General features: G+C 43.5%; 3 protein-coding genes across 7 annotated transcripts in view; all 3 read left to right on the forward strand.

The window, feature by feature from the left end:
- Positions 1 to 18,430, forward strand: part of LOC132391121 (BTB/POZ domain-containing protein KCTD21-like) — a 63,756-nt gene that overhangs the window by 41,276 nt on the left and 4,050 nt on the right. The window contains exon 1 of one of the 4 annotated variants that reach the window (XM_059963928.1): positions 10,617 to 10,836. The exons of 1 other annotated variant lie outside the window; for it this stretch is intronic. The gene's annotated coding sequence lies outside the window, so the exon portion shown is untranslated. Of the gene's footprint in view, positions 1 to 10,616; positions 10,837 to 15,721; positions 16,281 to 16,315; positions 18,155 to 18,430 lie in introns of those variants that run through there. 2 more of the 4 variants (XM_059963927.1, XM_059963929.1) reach the window with 2 other exon arrangements.
- Positions 1 to 18,430, forward strand: part of alg8 (ALG8 alpha-1,3-glucosyltransferase) — a 65,791-nt gene that overhangs the window by 12,874 nt on the left and 34,487 nt on the right. The gene's annotated exons all lie outside the window — the stretch shown is intronic.
- On the forward strand, positions 3,749 to 10,185 carry lipt1 (lipoyltransferase 1). The gene has a single exon (XM_059963926.1). The coding sequence runs from the start codon at positions 3,930 to 3,932 to the stop codon at positions 5,055 to 5,057; it is 1,128 nt and encodes a 375-aa protein (XP_059819909.1). The 5' UTR covers positions 3,749 to 3,929; the 3' UTR covers positions 5,058 to 10,185.

Below are 18,430 nucleotides of genomic sequence, written 5' to 3' on the forward strand. Positions count from 1 at the left end.
ATTCAAGTGGTTTAGTTGTAAATATTGGGATAAGCAACAATAACATTCTCTCAATAGTCTTAATAAGAATATTGTATTAATTATTCAGTCATCATAAATCTGAGACCATGACAATGGGACTATGAATATTAATAATCCAAAGCATTTTTATTTTACTTCTGATATGTGTTAGAAAAATGTGTCTTCATATTCAATAAGAAATGTAATTGAAATTGTAAAAGATTACCCTTCATTATACATGTAAAATCAGTATTCATGGTCATTAAATGAGCCAATTGTCACAAAAGCTCATCTAGAATTTAGGGAAGGTATCTGCCTTGCCTACATGGCACATTCTTTTCTTACGGAAATATCCGCATGATGCTAAGCTAGGGCACATCGTCAGAGATGTTACCTGGGGTCGTCAGGTGTTTCAGGTCTTTCAATATCATACACCCTCGCCCAGGCAACCCAACTGGGGTTGATCAGACTCCAGCCTGTGCCCTAGCAGCAACCCACTGATCTGCCCTCTTTATCCAGAGCCACCTTGACACTTTCTCTGCTGCGTCTGTGACGGTAGGAATGGGTCGCCTTCTTCTGTCTCCCGTGATTCCAAGTGCAGTGTATACTTTGCAGAGTGACTGGCCTGCAAAGCAGACTACCTATGATTGCAGACTCAACAATATGATTGATTTTCACCTGCTTTGGGGGAAATATAGAAGGATCATAAATGCTTGCCTTGCCAGCTATGTCCATATCATGTGAACAAAAAAGGTTCCATAGAATATACTGTAACAAAAAAAATCTACACCTAATTCTATCAACTTCCCTGCAGGAAATTTTCACACAGTGACCACTTTATTAGGTACACCTGTTCAATCATGCAAATCAGTCAATCTAATCAACCAATCATGTGGCAGCAACTCAATGACTAAAACATGCATATATGGTCAAGAGATTCAGTTGTTGTTCAGAATGGGGAAGAAATGTGATCTGAGTGACTTTGACCATGGAATGATTGTTGGTGCCAGACGGGGTGGTTTGAGTATCTCAGAAACTGCTGATCTCCTGGAATTTCCACGCACAACAGTCTCTAGAGTTTACAGAGCAAAAACAAAGAATCATCTAGTTGGTGGCAGTTCTGTAGACAAAAACACCTGATTAATGGGAGAGGAGAGGCTAGAAGAGAATGGCCACACTGGTTTGAGCTGATGGAAGGTGACCGTAACTCAAATGACCAAGTATTACTACAGAAGTGTGCAGAAGAACATCTCTGAATGCACAACATGGCAAACCTTGAAGTGGGTGGGCTACAGCAGCAGAGGACCATGAAGATACACTCAGTGGCTGCTTTATTAGGTACTGGAGGTATTTAATAAAATGGCCACTGAATGTAGCTTTAAATTGTTCACTAAAAGTCAGACTTCAACATCAGAAATTTGTCTTAAAATATTAACAGTAGGCAATGGTTATTATAATGTGTTTGTGATAGTCTATGTGGATTTACCCATTGAAACTAGCCCTCTATATTCCCTCTGAGAAAACAAGGCCAGAACTGAGGCTAGTTAATATTTGGGAGCACAGTGGATGGAGCAGCATTAGTAAAGGGAGACAGACAGTCAACATTTTGGGACAAGACCCTTCATCTGAGAAGTAGGAGGGAAATAGCCAGTGCGAAGAGGTGAGGGCATGGTGTAGGGCTCAGATGGGGGGGACTGGAGGGAGAAAGGAAAAGTGGAAATAGCAACAGAGGCTGGCAGGTGTCACGTGGAGGTAATAAAGGGCTGCAGATGATGGAACCTATTACAGAAGGAAAGTGGATCATGGAACTAAATACAGAAGGTGGTGTAGGCAGATGGGAACAGTGGGGCGAGTGAACCCAGTTGGAAGATTTGGAGAGGGAATTCAGTTGGGTAAGTGTGAGAGAGTACACCCAGATAGAAGAGTTGGAGAAGAGATCCAGTTGGAAGTGTTGGAGAGGGGACACTCAGATGAAAGATTAGGAGAGGAGACCTGGTTGGAAGAGTTGGAGATTGTCACAGCTGGAGGAGTGTGATAGAAGGATCCCACTTGGAAAAGTTGGAGAGGGGGCACAGCTGGAAGAGTGTGAGAGAGGGGACAGCTGCAAAAATTGGAGAGGGGGCACAGCTGGAAGAGTGTGATAGAAGGGTCCCAGTTGGAAACGTTGGAGAGGGGGCACAGCTGGAAGAGTGTGATAGAAGGGTCCCAGTTGGAAACGTTGGAGAGGGGGCACAGCTGGAAGAGTGTGAGAGAGATGACCCGGTCAGAAGAGTTGGAGAGGGGACACAGCTGGAAGGGTTGAAAAATGTGAGAGAGGGAATCCAGCTGGAAGAGTTGGAGAGGGAACTCGGTTCGAATGTTTGGAGAGGGAACTCAGTTGAAAGAATGTGTGAGTGGGATCCAGTTGGAAGAGTTGGTGAGGGGACTGGGTTGGAAGAGTTGGAGAGGGAACTCAGTTGGAAGGCTATATGGTTGGGAAAGAAACAGGGTCAGGGACTTGGGAAATGTGGGGGGTGGGAGAAGAGAGACTGGGAGTTTGGTGTGTGAGGATAGACCAGGAGGAGAGAGAAAGTGACACAGTGGGAGAAGGTTAACTGAAATTGGAGAATTCAATCTTTATGCCTCAGGCAAAATATGGAGCTTGTCATCAGTTTTTTTGCCACAGTTGCCAGGATCTGCACTCTTGTGTGTACCCAAGCTTCTGTTTCCAGTACTCATATTGTTGCAATTTTTTAATTAGTAACTTGTACCTTTTCCTCTTTATTTCTTCCCTTCCCCTAAGCCAGTGTGTTTTCTGCTCACACAGCACACTAGAGGAACTCAGCAAATCAGGCAGCATCTATGGAGAGAAATGGACAGTCAACTCAGGAACATTACTTCATTAATACAATTTTTACATTATTCAGTTATTTTGTAATTTATACTAATTTGATGTCTTACACTGTAATTTCAAATCCTATCAGACAGCGATAATAAATCTGATTCTGATGCTGACATTTTAGGTTAAGACTGTTTCTCTGGACTTCCAGAACTAAAAGGTAAAATGTCTGTTTCTCTCCATAGATCTGCTGATGTCCTTCAGTATGTTGTACATTGCTCCAGATCCCAGAACTTGTGGTATCTTGTGCCTCATGCTATCTCTAGAATATTTCTACAGATGTGCTGTGGAGAGCATTCTGACAGGTGGCATCACTGTCTTATATGGAGGGTCCAATGCCCAGGATCGAAAGAGGCTGCAGAGGTTTTTAGACTTCTCCATCACTCACAAGCTTCCCCACACTATTGAGGACATGTTCACAAGTCAGTGCCTCAAGAAGGCAACAGCCAACATTAAGGACTGTCATCAGCCAGGATTCTCTTCTCATTACTACCATCAAGAAGGAGATAAAGAAGCTTGAAGATCCTCACAACGTTTCATGAGCAACTTCTTTCCCTTTGCTATCAGATTTCTGAATGGTCCATGAACCTATCAACACTTACCTCGCAGTTCCTCTTTTGTACTTTTCATTTGTTCGTTTTTTGTAATTTATTGTAATTTATCTATGTTTTGATCTATAGTACTGCTGCAAAAGAACGTATTTTACGACTTACGTCAGTGATAATAAGCAGGATTCTGATTCTGACCTAACTGTCGGATTTGCCTGTTTTTCGGCTACAGTAATGGAGGTGGAGCTATCCCAGAATCCACCTCGACCAGGAATTGCCTGTATAACATCCGCAGGGTGTTGCGCGGTACTCCCGCGTGTAGATGGCGCCGAGCGTGGGCGAAATGTCCGCCCTCGGCACTATTGCGGGAAGAGACGCTGCTGAAGGGTCAAAGCGAAACGAAGGGCGGTTGCAGTGGAAGCACTGGAGAGAGGATCAGGTGAGGGAATTCGCCTCACAGTTCGGTCTGCTCCCTGCGTGCTAACACCCCCGCTTGGCGCCTGATGCCCTACTTGCATGCCGGACTCCGAGCAGCATGGAGAGGGCTCTCCCCTGCTCGGTGCACCACCCTGACCGCTTTGCAAGACCCTAAGGCCGGCGCCCTCGTCCTGAAGTCCCTATCCACCGATGTCTACGAGAACCTGGGGCTGGAGGACTGGCTGCACCAGTGCGTGCAGCCCCAGGACCGGGAGGTGCTCCTGCTGTGGAGGAATAGCCCGGCCGTGGTCATCGGCCGCCACCAGAACCCCTGGCAAGAATGCAACCTGAAGCTGATGAGGCACAAGGACGTTCAGCTCAGCCGCAGGAGAAGCGGGGGAGGCACTGTCTACCACGACCTGGGCAACATTAACGTGACCTTCTTTACCTCCAAGAAGCGATACGACAGGCGCGGCAACCTGGAACTGATCATCTCTGCCCTGAGGAGGATTCGACCTCACTTGGACATCATGGCCACAGACAGGCTGGATCTGCTGCTCAACCGTGCCTTCAAGATCTCGGGGACAGCCTCCAAGATCGGAAGGACCACTGCTTACCACCATTGCACCTTGCTGTGTAATTCAGATAGCTCGCTATTGTCCTCTGTGCTCTGCACTCCTCATCGGGGTCTGAAAAGCAATGCTACCCCTAGTATACCGGCCATTGTGAAAAACCTCCAGGAAGAGGATCCCACTCTCACTTGCGACACCTTGATGGACGCTATCGCAGCCGAGTACTCAAGGCGCCATGGCCTCCAAAACCAAATCTTGCACATTGATCCCAAAGACACTTTGGTGCTACCAGGAGTTGACAAGTTTACACAAGAGCTTAAAAGCTGGGACTGGATCTATGGAAGAACACCCACATTTAGTGTCTGTCACACCTTCTCTGTGGACCATAACTTATCGAGGGCAGAAGTTAAACTGAGTATGAACATAAACCGTGGCCGGATTGAAACCTGTAACATTGATGTCTTGTCTGACTGGCTGCCATCAGAAATGTGTGACCAGCTGGCCACCGACCTCCTTGGCAGCAAGTTTTGTCCCACTGAAACGATGGTTTTGGCAAATTCCCACTTAAGGGTTTGTACCCAGGATAGCATACTCCATAATAAATGGAATTTACTTTGTGAGCAAGTTACAGCAATTATGTAATTTTTGGTCTGAATGATTGTAGAGGATACACTGTACAACTGGATAGTCTTGAATTTAATACAGCTGAAACTACAAGCTGTTAGCTTGAATCTGGAGAAAGTTTGTTCTGTTTTATAACTCTTACGCAAAGATGAATTTTACCAAAATATTTTCTCTTTTATACTCCACTTTATTAAATTAAATATGAAAATACACTCAATGGCCACTTTATTGGGTACAGGAATGAACCTGATTTGACCTTCTGTCTCTGTCATCCATCCACTTCAAGGTTCAATGCATTGTGTGTTCAAAGAGGCTCCTCTTCACTGTTGTAACAAGTGGTTATCTGAGTTACTGTCTCCATCCCGTCAGCTTGAACCAGTCTGGCCATTCTCTTCTAACCTCACTCATTAACAAGACACTTTTGCTCAAAGAACTGCCGCTCACTCGTTTTTCTTTTGTTTTTTTACTCCATTTTCTGTAAACTCTACAGATTGTTGTGCATGAAAATCCCAGGGGACCAGCAGTTGCTGAGATACTCAAAACACCCTGTCTGGCACCAACAGCCATTCCACAGTCAAAGTTATTTAGGTCATATTATTTGTTGATTTGCTGCCAGATGATTGGTTGTTTAGATATTTGCATTAATTAGCAAGGTACAAGTGTACCTAATAAAGTGGGCACTAAGTGTAACTGCACACACAAAATGCTGGTGGCACTCAGCAGACCAGGCAGCATCTATGGAAAAAAGTAAACAGTTGATTTTTCAGGCTGAGATGCTGCTATCCCATAGATGCTGCCTGCCCTGCTGAGTTCCTCCAGCATTTTGTGTGTGTTGCTTTGGATTTCCAGCATCTGTCAGGGTTTTGTCAGTGTGAATAGAAACAGGGTGCTTAATTTTAAATTAAAATTGGAAATTTTTGGAATTATGCTGTCTTGGTCTCTATGTATTTACAGCATTGCCAATTTATTGCAGATACCACACTTCTGGAGTATTTTTACAGAGCCCTCGAACATTAATCCAGAGATTTAAAATCCCATTCTGGATCACTGAAGAAATTAAATTTGTGCTGAAATATTTCTGCAATTTAAAAGGAAGATCATCTCAGAAATATACACAATCTTCTGGATTGTGAAAACGAACATCTTGTTTACTTGAGTGTTGAAAATGACTGAAGTTCAAAGTACTTTTATTATCAAAGTATGTATACATTATACAGCCTTGAGATTCGTCTCCTTACAGGCAGCCACAAAACAAGGAAACCCAATAGTACCAATTTTTAAAAAAAGATTGTCGAACACCCAACTCTACTTACTTTACACTTATGACCATGTGGCTAAGTACAGCTTCAATGCCATGTTCAAGTTTGCTGCCGTAGGCTGAATCAATGATTGTGATAAATCACCACACAGGAGGAGATTGAAAATCTGGCTGAGTAGTGCCATAACAGCAACCTTTCATTCAATGTCAGCAAGACCAAGGATCTGACTATAGATTTCAGGCAAAGGAAACCAGTAGTCCATGAGTCAATCCTCATTGGAGGACCGGAGGTGGAGAGAGTTTAAATTCCTAGGTGTTATTATTTCAGAGGACCTGTCCTGGGTCGAGCATGTGCGCAATTATGAAGAAAGCATGGAAGCACGTCTAATTCCTTTGGAGTCTGCGATGATTCGGGATGACATCCAAAACTTTGTCAAACTCCTATAGAGTATATTGACTGGCTGCATGAGAGCCTAGTATGGAAAAACCAATTCCCTGAATGGAAAATTCTACAAAAAGTAATGGATATGGCCCGGTCCATCACAGGTAAAGACCTCCCAACCACTGAGCCCATCTCTATGGAGCATTGTCACAGGAAAGCAACTTCCACCATCAGGGACACCCATGTTCTCGTCTCACTGCTGCCATCGGAAGAAGATACAAGAGCCTTAGGATTTGTACCGCCAGGTTTAGGAATAGTTGCTACCCCTCAACCATCAGTCTCTGAACAAAGGGGATAACCACTCAACTGCCCCATCATTGAAATGTTCTCACAACCAATGGACTCACTTTCAAATACTCTTCATCTCTTATTCTTGATATTTATTGCTTATTTATTTATATTATTGTTTCTTATTGCATTTGCACAGTTCGGAGACTTCTGCACTCTGATTGAATCCACAAGTTGAGCGGCCTTTTGTTGATTCTGTTATAGTTTCTAGTCTATAGATTTGTTGAGTATGCCCACAAGAAAAAATATCTCGGGGCTGTATATGGGGACAGGTATGTACTTTGATAATAAACTTACTTTGAACTTTGAATGTGTAGAAAAAAATACAAATGAATACAATAAAAGTAAGCAAACAATGTTCAGAACTGAATGTCACAGAAGTGAGTGTGCAGCCATGAAGCCAGTCATCATCGTAGCCAGTCTTGGAGCTCATTACCCACAGCCTCAGCTCAGCGTAGAGATGAGTAAACCTTGTGGAGCAGCTAGCTGAACACTTGCCCATCCCTATCCTGTGGCCCTGACAGTATCTTTTCCTCTCATTTTGTGCTGCTTATTTAATTCATCTATAAACCTATTTAATTGAGTAACAAATTAGGTATTTAAATGAAATACAGAACAAACACTACAACAGTATTGTAAAGCTGAGTATCAGTTCTTTATAGTTATTGATGGAGGAATTCAGCCAGTACGCTACAGTACTCTCCTGATAGACTGTAAATGAACAAAATCAGTGTAGATGTGTAGTGCAGAAAAAGGACTGCCTTTATGCAATGCTTTTGACAATTGAATCCTCCAAATCTTCATTTTCATTGTAACATTTTAATACTTTCAATGTAATTCCCAATTTGCTGAAATAGTGAAATCATTTCATTTTCACTCCCGGCCATTTCTGTCATCTCCAAGCCTGAATGCTTGAAACCGCAGTGAGCAAAGTAAGTTCTAAGTTAACTTGTTACTGATTTCTCGCCAATAATCAGTGACATAAATCACTGCTTCTTGAACACAAACAGATGCAACTGGTGCTATTCAAAACTGTTTGCTCTGTTGTGTCGATGAGCGATGCAGGTATACACAATCGATGCAAGTTAGAAACTGGCAACAGTCTCCTGCCCCAGTTAAGTGGTATAATCTAAATAAACTAAGGACATCCAACTATTTTTTCAATTAGTTTTTGTTCTTTAAGTGTTATCCCAAGTAAGTGGTTGCTCCAACTTACTGATGGCCCAATTATCCAGAACACACTGTACTTCTAATAATTTTTATTATGTATTGCTGCCGTAAAACAACAGATTTCATGATATATGCCAGTATTATTAAACCTGATTCTGATTTTTGCATTGAGCTTGTACTAACATGACATCCAAACGCCTCCTATACAATTGTTGTGTGACTCTATATTGACCAAGGGAAATAGGAAAACTAAGTGAGAGAAAAACATTGTCAGAAGGGAAGGATTTGAAGGAGACATAGAACATTGAACAGTATAGCACAGGGACAGACCCTTCAGCCCACAAAGTGGTGCTGATCCAATTAGTAATCAAATGGGCAACCTAACATAGAACATCGCAAAGTAGAGGGAGAAATAACAACATTCAAAAAACACTTGGAGAGTTACATACATAGGAGGGGTTTAGAGGGATATGGCCAAACAGGAGCAAATGGGATTATCTTAATAGGCAGTCAGCATGGACAGGATGGGCTGAATGGTCTGTTTCTATGCTGTTTTACTCCAAGATGACAAAGCAGGGAGATCAGAAGATAAAGTTTGGAGCAGAGAATTATGCTCTGTGCTTTTGAATTAGTTCCATTTGCTTGCTGTGGAAGTAATATAATTTTTTTTTTGTAAGTTCTAACCATGACTCCACTATTCTGGTACCATACTCCCAATGTAAAATAAAACTTCCTCACCAGTTTGCCTTTTCCTCATATTAAATTTATACCTTGTTCATAATAAAATGCATTTATTCAGCACATAATAATGTCGTACAGAAGTGTCACTATTAACTGTGTGCTGTCCTCAATGTATTGCAGTAACTCAGTAAGTCATTGTGGAGAGACCCCCGAAGGTGATTAACTCCATCCTCAGAGACTTGGGTAGGTGGGAGATCACACTTTGCCTTAAAGTAGTATGAGACTTCATTTATCCCAGTAGCAGTTCAGCATCTTCTTTAAGGCCTGTGGGGAAGGGCAGCGAACACTGTCCTTGACCGAGACACTCGTTTCACAAATTAATTTAATAGTGAAAAGTACCATTTAATCCAGGATAGTGGTGATAAAACTCATTTTCTGAGGGCTAGAATGTAAAAGCAAGGATGTAATACTGAGGCTTTATACGACCTTGTCATACTTCACTTAGAATACTGTTTTCGCCCCCTTATCTAAGAAAGGATATGCTGGCATTGGAGAGGACCAGAGGTGATTCACAAGAATTATCCCAGGCATGAAAGGGTTAACATATGAGGAACGTTTGATGGCTCGGGGAATATTGAAAGGCCCAGAAAGAGTATATGTTTCCTATAATGGAGGAGCCTAGGATCAGAGGACATAGCCTCAGAATTCAAGGATGTCCCTTTAGAACAGAAATGAGGAATTTCTTTAGCCAGAGGGTGCTCGTTTCCACTGACAGCTGTGGAGGCCAAATTATTAGATGCATTTGAAGTGGCAATCGATAGGTTCTTGATTAGTAAGTGTGTCAAGGGTTACAGAGAGAAGGTAGTAGAATGGGATTGAGAGAGAGAATAAATCAGCCATGATGGAATGGCGGAGAAGATGCAAAGGGACACCATTCTGCTCTTATGTCCTAAGGAATCATTCAAAGAAAATTTTATTACCAAAGTACATATGTTACCATATACAACCCTGAGATTCATTTTCCAGTGGACATACTCAGTAAGCCTATATATTAATAACTATAATAGGATCAATGAGAGATCAACCAGAGTGCAGAAGACAACAAAGTGTGTAAACAACACCCTGATGTTTGAGGGGTTGTAACTGTTCTTGAACCTGGTGGTGTGAGCCCTGAGACCCTTGTACCTTCTACCTAATGGCAGCAGTGAGAAGAGATTATGGCCTGGGTGGTGAGGATCTCTGATGATGGATGCTGCTTTCCTACAACAGCGTTTCACATGGATTTGCTCAATGGTTGATGGCTTTACCCATGATGTACTGGGCTGAATCCACTACTTTTTGTACAATTTCCTATTCAAAGGTGTTGGTGTTTCCATACCAGACCATGATGCAGTCAATCAGTACACGTTCCACTACACACCTATAGGGGTTTGTCAGTGTTAGATGTCATGCTGAATCTCCGCAGACTCCTAAGGAAGTAGAGGTGCTACTGTGCTTTATTCGCAATTGTATTTACATGTTGGGCCCAGGACAGATCCTTTGAAATAGCAACACCCAGGAATTTAAAGTTGTTAACCCTTTCCACCTCCAATTTTCCAAGGAGGACTGGCTCAAGGTCCTCTGGTTTCCCTCTCCTGAAGTCTACAATCAGCTCCTTGGTCTTTCTGATGTTGACTGAGAGAGTGTTGTTATGACACCACTCGGCCAAAGTTTTAATCTCCCTCCTGTATGATGATTCGTCACCAGCTTCGATATGACCCACAACAGAGGTGTTATCAGCAAACTTGAATATGGTGTTGGAGCTGTTCTTAACCACACAGACATAGGTGTAAAGCGAGTAGAGCAGGGGGCTAAGCACTCAGACTGTGCTGATGGAGCTCGTGCAGAAGATGTTGCTACCAATCCAAACTGACTGGGCTCTACAAGTGAGGAAACCCAGGATCCAATTGAACAAGGAGGTAGGTCTTGGTGCTTATTGATTAGTTTTGAGGTGATGATGGTATTGAATGCTGAGTTGTAGTTGATTTAGGAAGATTCTGAAATGTGATAATCATGGGTTAAATAGGCACCTCTGTCTATTTTATGTGCAGGATCCCTGTACCCAATGCATTAATTTTAAAATCTGATTAATGTATTGAAACCCCTCCATATCTTTTTTTTAATGTACTAAAACCTAGACCCCTCAATGGTATATTTGAAAATCCATATTGTATTTAATTGTACCAGGCCAGGTGATGATCTAATGCCTTTAAATATATTCCCTTTTATATATCAGAACGAGTCTCCAAAGTGAGGATGAAAACAGGTAGATATGTTCCCAAATCAAACAGCGCAGGTACATAATTCATCTCTGTCCATTCTCTTCATGTAATGTGTCTGTCGGACACCACCATTGTGTCTGCCTTCACTGCAAGCTGTGGGAGTGTGTCCTGGGGACCTACCACTCACTAGAAAAAAAATTGCCCCCTCTCACCTTAAAGTTCTGCTCTGGAAAAGAGATTCTAACTACAGGTATCTACCCCAAGTTTTCTCAACCGGAGTTCTATAAAAGGTCGGTAGGGGTTCTGCGAGGAATCGTGTTTGGAAAAAAAAACACACACTTCCTCTTCCTTACCCATCTAACGGGATCCCACCAAGGAGTGCCAGGCAATGGTCTCCCACTCAATCACTGACCTTGTTATCTCAGGGGATCACCCATCCACTGCCACCAACCTCATTGTTTGTGCACCTCACTCCTCCCGTTTCTACCTCCTACTCAAGATCCACAATCTTGTCTGTCCAGGTAGGCCCATTATTTCTGCTTGTTCCTGCCCCACTGAGCTCATTTCTACAGGCATCGACTCAGGTTTATCCCCCTGGTTCAGTCCTTTCCTATCCACATCCGTGACACTTCACACACTCTTGATCTTTTCAATAATTTCAAGTTCCATGGCCCTGAGTATCTTTATTTTCACTATGGATGTCCAGTCCCTATACACCTCCATCCCCTACCAGGAAGGCCTCAAAGCTCTTTGTTTCTTTCTGGACCCCAGACCCAACCAGTTCCCCTCCACCACCACTCTCCTCCATCTAGCGGAACTTGCCCTCACTTTCAATAATTTCTCTTTTGGCTCCTCCCACTTCCTTCACACAAAAGACACTCATATGTCCCAGCTCTGCATGCCTTTTTGTTGGCTACATGGAACAGTCTATGTTCCAAGCCTACACTGGTGTCACTCCCTAACTTTTCCTATGCTGCATTGATGATTGCTACATTGACTTCATCAACTTTGCCTCCAACTTCCACACTGTCTTCAAATTTACGCAGTCCATTTTTGACACCTCCCTCCCCCTTTCTCATTCTCTCAATGACTGTCTCTGGAGACAGCTTAAAGACTGATGTCTGTAATAAACCCATTGACTCTCACCCTGTTACATGTAAAAATGCCCACTTCTCTCAATTCCCCTGTTTCCACCACATCTGCTCTCAGGATGAGGCTGTTCATTCCAGATGTCCTCCTTCAAAGAAAGGGGCTTCCCTTCTCCACCATCAACACTGCCCTCAACCGCATCTCTTCCATTTTGTGCATGTCTGCCCTCACCCCATCCTCTTGCCACCCCACCAGGGATAGGGTTCCCCTTGTCCTCACCTACCACTCCACCAGCCTCCACATTGGGCACATAATTCTCCGGAACTTCTGCCATCTCCAACAGGGTCCCAACCACAAAGCACATCTTTCCCTCCCTCCCACTTTCTGCTTTCCCCGGGGATCGCTCCCTACGCGACTTCCTTGTCCATTCATCCCTCCCACTGATCTCCCACCTGGCACTTACCCTTGCAAGCAGAACAAGTGCTACACCTGCCCCTAGACCTCCTCCCTCACCTCCATTCAGAGTCCCAAACAGTCCTTCCCAGTGAGGCGACACTTGACCTGTGAGTCTGTTATGGTCATCTACTGTGTCTGGTGCTCCCAGTGTGGCCTCTTGTATATCGGTGAGACTGACGCAGATTGAGAAAGCACTTCACTGAGCACCTACGCTCCATCTACTAGAAAAAGCCAGATCTCTAAGAGGCCACCCATTCCCATTCCCATTCTGAAATGTCCATTCATGGCCTCCTCTACTGCCACGATGAGGCCACACTCAGTTTAGAGGAACAACACCTTATATTCCGTCTGGGCAGCCTCCAACCTGATGGCATGATCATTGATGTCTTGAACTTCTGGTAATTGCCCCTCACCCTTCACCAATCCCCATTCCCATTTCCCTCTCTCTATCTCCTTACCTGCCCATCACCTCCCTCTGGTGCTCCTCCTACTCTTCATTCTTTCATGGCCTTCTGTCCTCTCCTATCAGATTCCCCCTTCTCCAGTCCTGTATCTCTTTCACCAATCAACTTCCCAGTTCCTTACTTAATCCTGCCCCACACCCCCCCCCCCCCGGTTTCACCTCTCACCTTGTGTTTCTCCCCACGTTGTAACTCTGACTCCCCGTCTTTTTTTCTCCAGTCCTGCTGAAGGGTCTTGGCCTGAAACATTGACTGCACTCTTTTGGTTGATAATTGGTGAGTGCTGTATTGCATGGAGGGGAGGACGCTGTATTAGAACATAGAAGATAGAATAGTACAGCACAGTACAGGCCCTTCAACCCATAATGCTGTGCTGACACTTAAACCCTGCCTCCCATATAACCCCCCACCTTAAATTCCTCCATTACCCTGTCTAGTAGTCTCTTAAATTTCACTAGTGTATCGGCCTCCACCACTGACTCAGGCAGTGCATTCCACGCACCAACCACTCTCTGAGTAAAAAACCTTCCTCTAATATCCCCCTTGAACTTCCCTCCCCTTACCTTAAAGCCATGTCCTCTTGTATTGAGCAGTGGTGCCCTGGGGAAGAGGCATTGGCTGTCCACTTTATCCATTCCTCTTAACACCTTGCATACCTCTATCATGTCCCCTCTCATCCTCCTCTCCAGAGAGTAAAGCCCTAGCTCCCTTAATCTCTGATCATAATGCACACTCTCCAAACCAGGCAGCATCCTGGTAAATCTCCACTATACCCTTTCCAATGCTTCCACATCCTTCCTATAGTGAGGCGACCCGAACTGGACACAGTACTCCAAGTGTGGCCTAACCAGAGTTTTATGAGCTGCATCATTACCTCGCAACTCTTAAACTCTATTCCTCGACTTTTGAAAGCTAACACCCCATAAGCTTTCTTAACTACCCTATCTACCTGTGAGGCAAGTTTCATGGGTCTGTGGACATGTATCCCCAGATCCCTCTGCTCCTCCGCACTACCAAGTATCCTGCCATTTACTTTGTACTCTGCCTTGGAGTTTGTCCTTCCAAAGTGTACCACCTCACACTTCTCTGGGTTGAACTCCATCTGCCACTTCTCAGCCACTTCTGCATCCTATCAATGTCTCTCTGCAATCTTCAACAATCCTCAACACTATCCGCAACACCACCAACCTTTGTGTCATCTGCAAACTTGCCAGCCCACCCTTCTACCCCCACAACCAGGTCGTTAATAACTCCACTCCAAGAGCATTCACTCCAAGAGTTTGCCCTCCTTGCCTTTGCAATGTGCTTCCACCATAGATCTTTACAAAAATCACGTTTTCCTCCGCCTTTTGTGTCTTCCCCGCTTTCTTTACCCACTTTAGTAACCATGCCTCCCAAGCTCTTGAAATTTCCTTCTCAAACTTTTTTGTTTTCTACTAAGAGCAAATGAAAATGGACAAAGGAGAGCCGTGGATGTAGTGTATCTGGACTTCCAGAAAGCTTTTGATGAAGTCCCACATAGGAGATTAGTGGGCAAAATTAGGGCACATGGTATTGGGGGCAGAGTACTGACATGGATTGAAAATTGGCTGGCTGACAGGAAACAAAGAGTAGCGATTAACGGATCCCTTTCGGAAGGGCAGACTGTGACCAGTGGGGTACCGCGAGGTTCGGTGCTGGGACCGCAGCTGTTTACAATATACATTAATGATTTAGATGAAGGCATTAAAAGTAACATTAGCAAATTTGCCAATGACACAAAACTGGGTGGCAGTGTGAAATGTCAGGAGAATGTTATGAGAATGCAGGGTGACTTGGACAGGTTGGGTGAGTGGGCAAATGTATGGCAGATGCAGTTTAATGTGGATAAATGTGAGGTTATCCACTTTGGTGGCAAGAACAGGAAGGCAGATTACTATCTAAATTGAGTCAAGTTAGGAAAAGGGGAAGGACAATGAGATCTAGGTGTTCTTGTACATCAGTCAATGAAAGCAAGTATACAGGTACAGCAGGCAGTGAAGAAAGCTAATGGCATGCTGGCTTTTATAACAAGAGGAATTGAGTATAGGAGTAAAGAGGTCCTTCTGCGGCTGTACAGGGCCCTGGTGAGACCCCACCTGGAGTATTGTGTACAGTTTTGGTCTCCAAATTTGAGGAAGGACATTCTTGCTATTGAGGGAGTGCAGCATAGGTTCACAAGGTTAATTCCCGGAATGGCGGGACTGTCATATGTTGAAAGATTGGAGCGACTGGGCTTGTATACACTGGAATTTAGAAGGATGAGAGGGGATCTGATTGAAACAAGATTATTAAGGGATTGGACACGCTGGAGGCAGGAAGGATGTTCCCGTTGATGGGTGAGTCCAGAACTAGAGGCCACGGTTTAAGAATAAAGGGTAGGCCATTTAGAACAGAGATGCAGAAAAACTTTTTCACCCAGAGAGTGGTGGATATGTGGAATGCTCTGCCCCAGAAGGCAGTGGAGGCCAAGTCTCTGGATGCATTCAAGAGAGAGTTAGATAGAGCTCTTATTGATAGCGGGGTCAAGGGATATGGGGAGAGGGCAGGAAGGGGGTACTGATTGTGTATGATCAGCCATGATCACATCGAATGGTGGTGCTGGCTAGAAGGGCCGAATGGCCTACTCCTGCACTTACTGTCTGTTGTCTCATCGAGGATGCTCCTTAAACCAATTCCCTTGACCAAGAATTTTGATGCTCCCTCTGTTACCCTCCCGGTTATGCTAGTGATTTTAAACCCGATTTTAATTCTCCTCTTTGTCTCAATGTCGATTTGATAATTCTCCTTTGACTCTTTGTAATGAAAAAACGATTCGTGGTCTTTCACAAACCACGAAGTTACTAATCTATTGGTACCAGAGATTCTCCACAGGTTGCTTATCCTACCGAGTGTTTTTGTTATTTTCAGGTTCCTGCAGTATTTTCTTGAATTGTTTTAGTATTTGCAACCAGTCGACCAGCAGGGGGCAGCAAGTTGCAATATGTTTCCATAAGGCAACTGCGTTTTCGAGTTAATTTGCTGTTCTGAGTTCTGCGGTGTTAACTTCCTTGTACAAGGCAATCATTGTAACGTGTGAAAGGGGACATAAATAATGACACCATTTCATCTGTTCAGGCAAGTTAATTGAATGTATTTGAGCAATGTGAATTACCTAATTTGAAGCTGCTTCTGGGATCCACTCTTGTGGGTGTGTCACTGAACGATTCATCCCATGAGTGAATTTCGCGAAATGTGGCTGCGTGTTATCTGAAGCCCTTTACTGAGGAGTTAAACTTTCAGCTTGAGAAAGTAAAGGCGTTGTTGACACTCAGAAGTCAAGTTAATTTGAGGTAGGCTTAGAGCATTGATAACATTGCCTAAAGTTTGTGAAAAGTAAATAAAATTCATTTTTTACAGCACCAAGTTCCACTTCTTGCGTCATCAAACCCAGGCAGGGTGAGGCTACCTTCACCAGATAATCTTAAACCTCTTTGTACAAACTTCAGTTAGGATTGTTATATTTATATCAGAGCCTTTTTAGTGTTTGGCACAGAGTCCTGTGGCACAGAAAGAGGCCATTTGGCCCATCTAGTCTATGCCAAATTATAGTTCTGCTTAGTCCAATCAAACTGCACTTGGACCATAGCCCTCCATACCCCCCCCCCCATCATGTAATTATCCAAACCTCTTAAATACAGGTGTCCCCCACTTTACGAATGTTTGCTTTATGCCACTTTGCTTTTTTACAAAACACCTACATTAGTAACCTGTTTTCGCATTACAAAGAGGATTTCTGCTTTTACGAAAATTTTTCCCATATAAATTAATGGTTCTTCGCTTTATGCCATTTCGGCTTAAGAAAGGTTTCATAGGAATGCTCTACCCTTGTAAAAGGTGGGCGGGGGGGACACCTGTATTGAAATCAATCCCACATCCAACACTTCTTCTGACAGCTCGTTCCACACTCTCACCACCCTCTGAGTGAAGAAGTTCCCCCTCATGTTTCCCTTAAACATTTCACCTTTCACCTTCAAACCATGATCTCGAGTCCTAGTTTGTGTCTGGGAGATGACGTTACATTGTAAACTCTTGTCATGCACTGAATTCAGGCTCATCACAAGATCAAGATCTGTATTGGCTGAAATATAAACAAAATGCTGGAAATACTCATCAGATTAGATCTCATCCGTGAAGGGAAAGATGAATTAATGTTTCATGTTGATAAGCTTTCATCAAAAGTAGATAGAATTAGAAATCGAAGAAGGTGGAGAGAACAAAAAAATGTCTGCGACGGGGAGAGCAATCGAGACAATGTCAGGTATGACAAGATTGGTGAAGGGTTGCTAATTGCAGCTGCTCTGTCAGAAGGAGATTTAATTAGAGAGAAATGAATGTATATAAAAGAGAGAAAATTGCTGGAACTGCAAGATACGTTGTAATTGATGGGAAATTTTAAAATAAAATAGGAATACTAGAGATACTCAGCATGTGAAAGGTTGAAGGTCTTTCATCATAACTGGCCAGTGTTGGCATCATCTGAAAAGGCTGGTTGTTTGAAATTCTTGAATTCAATGCCAAGTCCTAGATAGAGCAGCTGCAACTAATAAGCCTTCAAGATCTTCTCTCAGCAGACACTGCCACCAATTGTGCCTTTCTGTCGCTTTTTGCTGCTCCCCCTATCACAGACATCCTCTGTGTTCTCTCCACCCTGTGCCTGCTCTCTAACTTTTCCTGCGCCTGAAGACAGGTCTTCAATCAGAAAGGTTTCCGTTTTTCTGGCCACAGCTGCTGCGTGGCCAGCTTGTGGGATGTTTTTATTGCACAAGGTTTTGATCAGGAAATTAGTAAATGTTTGCTAGTGATTAGCCTAAACCTTACGCAGGTGTCACACGTCACGTTGCAATTCCTGTTCATCAGGTGTGTTTAGAAATAACTAACTGAAGTGCATTATGGGATTAATAAACCTACCTTTCTAAGAAGCCTGTTCTGTGCACTCCTTTGAATTGAAGGTAAGGTTTAGAATTCCTGTATTGCACTGTACCTTTCTCAGAATCCTTCACATCTTCCACTAAGCCTTCTGTTAGATTTGGTGACTGGGTGATTGTTCCCAAGAGTTGGCTGTGAGAGAACCTAACACATTTGAATAGTCACAGGAGAGAGACAATCTTTAAACAGGTGTTTAAAACTTAGCATTCTGGGTGTGACCATGTTTTTGTTGCACTTTTAAAACAACTAAATACAGAATATTCTGGAAATTTTGGTAGTGTTTTAATGGATGTAGTTGA

This window comes from Hypanus sabinus, chromosome 3 (genome assembly GCF_030144855.1).
Source record: "Hypanus sabinus isolate sHypSab1 chromosome 3, sHypSab1.hap1, whole genome shotgun sequence".
Classification (NCBI taxonomy): domain Eukaryota; kingdom Metazoa; phylum Chordata; class Chondrichthyes; order Myliobatiformes; family Dasyatidae; genus Hypanus; species Hypanus sabinus.